Raw genomic sequence first — 9,498 nt, 5'->3', positions numbered from 1 at the left:
AATCGAATTGTTCCCGGAACAAAATCGAATTGTTCCCGGAACAAAATGGAATTGATTCGGTGGGAATACAGCGACGAAATTTGAAATATGCACGCTAAAAAGTGAAATCTGAAGAATACAACACAGATTTTTGACTAACATAGAACATATATAGAATTTGTGTTTCAATCATTTTATTCAGATATATTTCAACGTGATGCATGAACGTTTGCTACTTTTAGAATTTTCGACATTCGGGGGCGGTCCCCAGACTACGGGTTAGCGATTTGCCCCATACACCACACTCAAAAAACGGTTTTCTCAGGATAGTCAAATTTGGCGCATTTAAATTTATTTATTTCTTTCAAATTTATTCTTGAAAATTATGTAGTCGGAGGTTTTTTCGCGGCGACCAAAAACAGTTTTTGCAAAGGGAAATAGTCGCTTAAATATGGAATTTTGGTCTCAAAATAATATAATGGCGCGACCAAAATTCGTGCAGAGAAAACAGAAAAGAAATAAATGATGCAAAAATCCAAACAACAATTGATTGGAGAGCTGCTGGTCTGGATTGTTGTCGATGACATTTGCGCAAAACATTAGTGAAAAGGTTTGCAAAGTGTGCGACATTATTCAGTTAGGATCTTGGCATTTGCATTATTCACTCAACCGATTAGTTGATTCAAATAACGATGAAGAGTTAATTGAGTTCATGAAAAATAATTTTACGCTCGAAATTTGAATTTTCCATCAAAGTATGAGAATATCTATGATGTTTAAATACTAAAAATTATCATGTAGATCAGATAACGAATCGAGAAACGGATAGTGGAGGTTGCACTGTAAATTGCTAATATTTACACCCATCATATTTGCATAGCAATTAAACTTTCATACACGTCTTAAAGACAATCAGTCATAAATCAGAATGGCTGTGATTAGATGTGCATTACACATTTCAAGATAAAATGTCTTACATCCGTAAGATGAACTTTTCCGCACTGTGATCCACGACATGAAAGAAAACTAAATCTGACATTAGTTTTAGATAAAAATAATTTTCGAAGCACTTTTCTTACAAAAACTACTAAAGATGGGAGTTTTTGTATCGGAGCCATGCCTATACGATATCGTAATCATGTGAAAATTTGCAGAGGTTATTTTTTTCACAAAAAGTTAACATTCTGAAAGTTTGAAGAAATTTCAATGCATATTAAGGGTACTTCCCATACAAAATTTCGTTTTAGAGCGAAAAATCCAAAATATTGTTCGGGAGGTGCCCCTAATATTCGTTGAAATGTCTTCAAACTCTCGGAATAGTATTTATGTGTGATAAAAATAACCAGTGCAAAGTTTCAGCTCATTACGATATCATACAGGTATGGCTTCCATACAAAAATCCAAATTTTTTGAATTTTTTGTATGAAAAGTGTTTCGAAAGTTGATTGTATCGCAAAACTAAGGTCATATTCGGTTTTCTCGTACCCAAAAACCCCCCAATACACATTTTTGAGTGTTTAAGAATACATTAAATATCACTTTTGGAAGAAAATTTGAATTTTTCCCATGGATGGACATGGGCATCACACCAGACATGACACTTTACCCTGTCAACCAAAGTCGCTCAAAATCTAATGGTTTCTATTCCTCGGCACCCCCAATCATCCTGTGAAGTCAGATTTTGAATTACTTTTCTTGTTTGAAAGTTATCGTGTTAACAAATTTTTGCGTACAGGGTACAGCGTACAGGGTACAGGGTACAGGGTACAGGGTACAGGGTACAGGGTACAGGGTACGCACATACATTCGGACATCGAAAAAACGCTAGATTCGTGTTCCCTGGCCCCAAAAACACCCAGAAAACACATTTTTTATGGGTGTTAATTTTTCGACCGATTCCAATACTTTACCTTACACACTAGGTGTGTGCGGAAAAGTAATAATAAAATATAAATTGTAATAAAACATCTAATTTCGAGGATTTTGTGTGGTAGTTGAACAGTTTTATTTTTTGTATTGGTAAGAATGAACTTGGTTAATAACGAACACGTTATTTACAATAAAACTACAGAATAAATTTAGATTGTTGAATAAATATTCGTCTGTAGCTCTATTTTCGCTTGCCGTTTTCTTTTGCTTCTTTCACTTCTTTTGAGATGCAATGCGACTTCAAATGATCTTTGTAATCCAAAATATTTCCATTCCATTTAGTAACGGTGCCTTTTTCGCAAATCCAAATTTCTTCAGCCACCTGGTTGATCAGACGGAAGTCGTGACTCACCAAAACCTGAAATAAAATCCATTTCATTTATTCCGTATTCGGTTAACTATACAAGTAAAACAACAACATCAAAATTATGTTTTAAAAAAACATACCATGCCGCCGTCAAAATCATTAATAGCATCTGCCAAAGCATCGATTGTTTCCATGTCCAAGTGATTGGTAGGTTCATCTAGCAACAGCAAATGTGGTGTTTGCCATGCAAGCCAAGCGAATACAACACGGCATCGTTGACCATCCGATAATTGTCGAATTGGACAAACCTGTTGTCTACCAGTCAATCCATATCGGCCAATGATTTTACGCATATCTTCACGTTCCTTCACTTCTGGGAAAGCCCTCATCATGTATTCCAATGGACTGGCGTCCAAATCTAATAATTCGTGCAAATGCTGGTGATACCGTGCAATGCGCAAATGTGAATTCTTACGAATCATTCCAGATGTTGGTTGCAAGTCACCGTACAACAATTTCAACAACGTTGATTTACCAGCTCCGTTTGGGCCCACTAAGGCAATACGAGTGTCCAAATCAATACCAAATTCAAGATTTTTGTAAATGTGAGGCGTTGTATCGTTGTAGCGGAAAGACACATTTTGTACCATGATTACCTAAACAAAGGTTGAAAATTAAAATCTAATTTAATACAAGAAAAAAGAAAGAAAAAAATATTTCTTGAAGAATGTGTTAACTTACAGGAGGAGGTACAGTTCCACATGATGGGAAGTAAAAGTTCAATATTTTATCATCGACCACTTTATCGGTCAAACCTTGTGCAACCATTTTTGCAAGTGTTTTCTCTTTCGATTGTGCTTGTCGAGCCAATTTTGCCGATCCGTGACCGAAACGAGCGATGTAATTTTTCATGTGTGCAATTTGATCTTGTTCCCAATTGTATTGTTTCATTTGATTTTCAAGCAATTCCATGCGAGTACGAACAAACGCCTCATAATTGCCCGTATAGTATTTCAAACGTTTTTTATCCATATGAATGATGTTCGTACAGACACCATTTAGAAAATCTTGTGAATGTGAAATCAATACCAAAATTCGTTTGTATTGGCTAAGCTCTTCTTCTAACCAGACACAAGCTTCAAGATCCAAGTGATTTGTTGGCTCATCCAACAACAATAAATGTGGTTTCACAAATAATGCACGAGCTAATGCGATTCGCATGCGCCATCCACCGGAAAAATCTTTTGCCTGTTTCTGTTGCATTTCTTTGGTGAAACCAAGACCATGAAGTAAACGTGCCGCTTTTGCTTCGGCTTGATCGGCAGCCATGTCATCCAAACGTTCATACACATCCATGAGTTGATCTTGGGATTCATCATCTTCTCGTGTCGCCAGTTCTTCAGCCAATTTTTCCAATTTTAAACGTTCCTCATCGACTTCCATTACACCTGAACAAAATGAATGAGATTAAAAATACGCATTAGTTAGATCGAAACGAAGAAAAATGTCCCAAATTTAAACTCACATTCGAGTGCGGTTTTCGTTGATGCTGGTATTTCACGCGACAAATGGAAAATGTCAATGTGTTCCTGAATGGGCACTTCACGATTACCTAAGACGGCCAAAAGTGATGATTTGCCGCATCCATTCAAACCAATCAAACCTACGATTTTTCAGGGAATAGAAATGCAATTCAATTTACGTGATATGAACTCGAAAGATATAAAAGTATCTACCGTAACGTCGGCCACAATTCAATTCAAGCATAGTGTCTTGTAACATCTCAGAACCTTAACAAAAGTGGAAAATTAAAATATAATTTAGTACAAAAAACAATGGAAAAATTCGTTGATTCAAAATGCGTTAACTCACCGAAGAATGTGATGGAAAAATTGGCAATTTTTACATCACGCGACCGTGGATGGACAGCCAACGAACCGGTACAGGCTCTAGCTTCGGCATTGATACGTGCTTCCAATTCCAATTTTGCACACAATATTTCTAAAAACAAAACACGGGATGCATTTTTTTGCATTAAACAAAAATTGAAGAGAAACAAAGACCAAAATCGTGCAAATTGTACCTTCTTCGGTCAGTTCGACGGCAGCACCATTGGTTGCACCGTTTGTTGTTCCATTCGTTGCCTTCTCATCGTTTGTGTCTTTCGAGGTGACCGTAGTGATTTTTTGATTACGTTTCTTTTGCGCTTCCTTCTTGCGCGCTTGTTCACGTTTCTTCGAATCGGATGGCATTGTTGTTGGTTTTTTTCGTTTCAAGAATTTAAATCTAAAAAAGAAACATAATTGATAAATTTTGTGAATGTTGGTGTGAACAACCAATTAAATTATAAGACAGTATAGTATAAAAGTGTGTGAGTGTGTGTGCGCGAAAAAAAGCACTTATTGCTTAACAATCAACTAATAAATCACGATTTATATATTTAAGGCAACTGCACCATTTCACTGCATTAAGCAATCATAAAATACGTCCATCAAAAATCAATACGTACATCCAAGTGAGAAAACGAGAATTGAAAAAAAAAATGACAATTTGATTTATACAGAGGTAACTACAGCAATATTTTCAGCTGTTCATAGTTTAAGAAGCGAGAGATACAGATGACTCAAATGTAAAACTATATACTACGTAAGATCATCAACACAGGCACTGTGTGTGTGATTGTGTTTCGATGCCAATGAAAAAGAATCAATTCAATCCTCAATGGAAAATTTTCCTAACACTGCTTTTTTTTCATTATACCAACCGACACACATTCGATTGATGCGAGTGTATATGTGATTCTGTGTGTATTTGACAGTCATAGAACCTCATTTTTTTCTCTTTATAACCACATTCAAACCCATGCACAAAAGCACCTTGTATGGAATATTACATTACAAAATCATACAACTCAAACTTTTTTAATTGAACTTTCTATACAGAATTTTGCCATTGCCAATAATAATTACAATAACTACACTTGTGCAAACAATGAAATAAACCAATAAATGATATTTAATTCAAACCTTATTTCACAAAAACGAGAGATTATTCGTAGGCAACCAGCTGAATTGAGTTTAGAGTTTACCACGCAGCTTCACGTGTGATTCTAAAAAGACTGGGAACAATGACAGTTTGTTTCATTTTTTTTCTTCGTATTCAGGTATTGTATGACTTGTCGTTTAATGCAAACTCTGGCGGCATTTATAGAAGTTTAAGTGTTTGTACAACGTTTTCATTGAACTACTTTGAATTTATGGCACAAGTAACAAAACAAAACTATTTATTTGGTTCATTTTTAAAAATACGTAATTAAATATTAAATCGTAAAATTAATTCGAATGATTCAATTTGTAAATAATTTGGGGAAAAAAAATGAATTCTTCTCGCGATTGTGTGAGATGGGCGCACATATGCCGATAGATGGCGTTGCTGGTGTTGTGTGTGAGAGAAAAATAAGACCGAACGACAAATGTCAAAATAGAAAACAAAAGTACGCGTCGCTCCTAGAAACACATCAGAAAGAGAGAGTTTTTAGCAGACTGAAATTTCATTTAATTTAAGTGATAAAGTGAAATCAAATAATGACTACTAAACAGGACCAAGACAAGATCTACATTTCACTTCTTGGGCTGGCCGAATATTTTCGCACAACCAATCCACCAAATATTAAAAAATGCATTCAAAGTCTGCAGGCATTACTCACATTTATGCCACCAACAAAGGTGGTGGCCAGAACAAATCTTCAACTGGGACAAGTTTTACTCGTTTATACACAAAACGTTGACTTGGCCCGCCATCATTTGGAACAAGCGGTAATTGAATTTGAATTTCATTTTCTAATTTCACACATAGCGACATTCAAATCTAATGTGAATGGTATTTACCCATTTCTAAATTGATTACAGTGGATGCTGTCGGAAAGTGTTCAAAATTTCGATGATGTTAAATTCGATGCGGCCAGTTTGATTGCGAAATTGTATCAGGTATATTGGAATGATTTATTAGTGAAACAATCATTTTTTAAGACGAGTTTCGTTTTACATCGTTTTCAATTAGGAGCAAAATCAAAGTATATTGGCAAAGCAAATTCTCCGTCGCGCATTACAAATATCACAGCATAATGTTTACTGGCACTGTAGGCTGCTCTTCCAATTGGCTCAATTACATGCCAGCGATAAGGAATATAGTGTGGCATCGGAATTGTTGGCTCTTGGCGTTGAATCGACAGAAGAAACGAATGCAACATATTTGAAAGTGTTATTTCTGTTGAGTCGTGCCATGATTCTATTGATCGATCGTAAAATGAATGACGTATTGGCGATATTTCATCAAGCGAGCATCGTCATTGAAAATTCCATTCAAAATTTACATTTGAAAGAATATTTGAAAGTGTTTTATTTGACGTTGCAGGTAGGTTTATCGTTTTGAATGCAATTTATTTTGACGATTTTTTTGAGACAGAGTTATGCATTTCTTTGTAAAATCATTTTAGGTTTGCTATTATCTGACACTCGGCCAAGTAAAAACGGTGAAACCAAATTTAAAGCAATTGCAACAAAGCATTCAAACGCTAATGGCGCCCACATGGCCATCAGACGAAATAATCTTCGGCCAAAATGGAACCAATAACTTGGAAATGTTTATGTGGCTACCAAAGGAGCAACTATATGTTCTTGTGTACTTGGTGACCGTTGCACACTCGATGATGGCTGGCTATATGGATAAAGCACAAAAATTCACTGACATTGCATTGGAACAAATTGAAAAATTGCGCGCACGAGAAAACAAACCAATTATCTCAATGTTCCAAATCATATTATTCGAACACATCATCATGTGTCGATTGATTATGGGCAACAAAACTACTGCCATCAAGGTAAATGTCATTACTAATTTTTGTAACCATTTAAACCAATAAAAAAATCGAAAATAAAATCACTTCTTCGTTGTAGGAAATCTCCATGGCTCGCGATGTGTGCTTAAATTCGCCGGATAAGACACTATTACAACGTCATGCTCCGCAACTGCATTGCTTAATAGGGTTGTATGCAATGTCGATTAATTGTTTCGAACATGCTGAACGTCAATTATTATGCTGCATACGTGAAACAACCGAACGGGATTTGAAATTTTTCGCTAATTTACATTTGGCCATTATTTATTTAAGAACGAATCGTGAATCGGAGTTGCGTCAAATACTCGATGCCGCTCAAATAGAAATTTCACATGGTTTGAATAGTCAAGCGCTAAGTGGTTGTTTTTATTATGTTCAGGGATTGAATTCATTCCATAAGCACGCCTTTCAAGATTCAAAACGATTCTTGCGTGAAACACTCAAAATGGCCAATGCCGAAGATTTAAATCGTTTGACATCGTGTTCGCTGGTTCTATTAAGTCATGTATTTTTGAGCATTGAAAATTCCAAAGAGAGCATGAACATGGTAACACCAGCACTGCAATTGGCATCGAAAATTCCCGATATCAATGTACAATTGTGGGGTAGCGCGATTTTAAAAGATCTCCATCGAATATCACATGAAGTTATGCAAGAGACTGAAGTATACGCCAATCATATGACATATTCACAACAACTGCTTAATGATCAATACAACTGTACTCAATTGCCGGAGCATGTGATTCTTTTGAATTGGCTCGCTGGCGACCCACCTACATTCACAGATGTTCAACAACAACAACAACAACAACAACAACAACAACAACAACAACAAATGCCATCAACATCATCATACGTTCAAAACTATGGCGGTGCACAATAAATAGAAACAACCATTGTCGATTCTTTTCTTTTTCAATTTTAAACTTTTTTCGCCATTTCAAAATTAAATTGAGTGTTTTTAAATTTGTCCAATTTTAAACTCAATTCAGTAGAGTTTATAAGAAAAAATTCAGAGTTTTCGTTTCTTGGAAATAAAAGTTTTAATAAAAAAAACAATTATATTTATATGAACACTTTATTTTTTATTTACTATAATAATATAAAATTTCGTAAAAAGTATAGTTTATATTTATGGCGCTCTTCGTCGATAAAAAATACTTTGAAATGAAAAGCGTATATTTGTTTTTATATTTTAATCCATTTATTGCAAAATCTCAACCTTAAGATATCAAATCTTTAATATTCCGTAAGTTTGACTTTTTAAAGAACATCCACAATGAGACTAACGTAAAATCAATTTGATATTGTATTATCAAAGTTGATACAATTTCTTTTTCAAACAATCCAGTATATGCGTTTGAACATTTGAAAATTGGAATATCTTACAAATATTCTTATTAATTTTTACTTTTCCGCCCACACGTGGTGTGAAGGGAAAAGTCTCTTAATGGGGCCTAAAAAAAAAATTCTCAAAATGGTCGGAGATGACCTTTTCTGGGTTGGGGATGAAAAAATAATCGATTTGATGCCAGGTTGATGTGGGTCTGTTTCACGTTGTACGTTGTACATGATCGTTTTTGTTCACCCATTATCTCTTTTCTCGTAATAATCTTTTTAAATCTGATTTTATAGGATGGTTTGGAATGTGAGATGAACATCAAATAGACAGTCAAAAAAGTAGCGTCATATTGGTTTCGAAGTTCACAATGAGCCAACGACTTGTAACAGTTTTCATTTCATAGGACACATTGTACATAAAAATGACTCCGTTGGCTTAATTATACAAATGTTTTCGATTTTTTTTTTGAAATTTATAAATAAATTGTCTCTTAATTGTGAGCTCAATTTAAGGTATTAACTTCATTCAATTATTTATCGAAGCTTTACCCTTTACAGTTCATAAACAAAACACTACTTTATATTTTGACTATTTTTGTCTACTCAATTTTTCTTTTATTGTTATTTCAAAGGTTAGAATTTCTTTACAACTGGCTACATTATTAGCATATGTCATAGAATCTCAAAGTGAGAATGATCTATCCGGACATAAATTGGTTGGATGATTGAGCATTTGCGTTTGATTGCGCGTTTGCACCAGATGAACCGAAACCGCCTGGACCAAAGTTGTTATTGCTGGTTGCTGTATTAGCGCTTGCTAATGCGCCCAAATTAGATGAACCGAAACTACCGCCTAGACCACCGTAATTACTATTGCTGCTTTGTGAAATAGATCTGAAAATTAAGGTAAACCATGAATTAATTGGTAAATTGGTTAAAGATATCGAGAACATACGATGTTTGAGAATTTGAATTTGACGATGATCCACCAAGTCCACCAAGTCCACCAAGTCCACCAAGTCCACCAAGTCCACCAAGTCCACCA

At 35.1% G+C, this 9,498-nt stretch overlaps 2 protein-coding genes and 1 long non-coding RNA gene across 3 annotated transcripts; 1 reads left to right on the top strand and 2 right to left on the bottom strand.

The window, feature by feature from the left end:
* Positions 1-1,951: 1,951 nt before the first annotated feature.
* LOC116342914 (ATP-binding cassette sub-family F member 2) lies at positions 1,952-5,337 on the bottom strand. Its single transcript, XM_031770718.1, has 8 exons — positions 5,242-5,337; positions 4,299-4,501; positions 4,088-4,216; positions 3,952-4,005; positions 3,741-3,878; positions 2,957-3,663; positions 2,356-2,871; positions 1,952-2,266 (listed from the first exon to the last, which is right to left on the bottom strand). Exons 2-8 carry the CDS (start codon positions 4,465-4,467, stop codon positions 2,090-2,092), a joined length of 1,890 nt encoding a protein of 629 aa, XP_031626578.1. The 5' UTR covers positions 4,468-4,501; positions 5,242-5,337; the 3' UTR covers positions 1,952-2,089.
* A 350-nt stretch (positions 5,338-5,687) lies between these two features.
* Positions 5,688-8,186, top strand: LOC116342836 (MAU2 chromatid cohesion factor homolog). Its single transcript, XM_031770601.1, has 5 exons — positions 5,688-6,030; positions 6,124-6,201; positions 6,275-6,628; positions 6,711-7,094; positions 7,171-8,186. The coding sequence occupies exons 1-5, from the start codon at positions 5,800-5,802 to the stop codon at positions 7,993-7,995; spliced, it is 1,872 nt and encodes a 623-aa protein (XP_031626461.1). The 5' UTR covers positions 5,688-5,799; the 3' UTR covers positions 7,996-8,186.
* An 848-nt stretch (positions 8,187-9,034) lies between these two features.
* On the bottom strand, positions 9,035-9,478 carry LOC116343065. Its single transcript, XR_004201289.1, has 2 exons — positions 9,409-9,478; positions 9,035-9,347 (listed from the first exon to the last, which is right to left on the bottom strand). It is a non-coding gene; the product is annotated as an uncharacterized LOC116343065 (long non-coding RNA).
* Between the last annotated feature and the right edge of the window lie 20 nt (positions 9,479-9,498).

The sequence above is a fragment of the Contarinia nasturtii genome, unplaced genomic scaffold, assembly GCF_009176525.2.
Source record: "Contarinia nasturtii isolate CC-2019 unplaced genomic scaffold, AAFC_CNas_1.1 Cnas_scaffold_928, whole genome shotgun sequence".
Taxonomy (NCBI): Eukaryota; Metazoa; Arthropoda; class Insecta; order Diptera; family Cecidomyiidae; genus Contarinia; species Contarinia nasturtii.
Note: the sequence above shows the minus strand (reverse complement) of the source record. Positions and strands in the feature narration are given on the sequence as shown.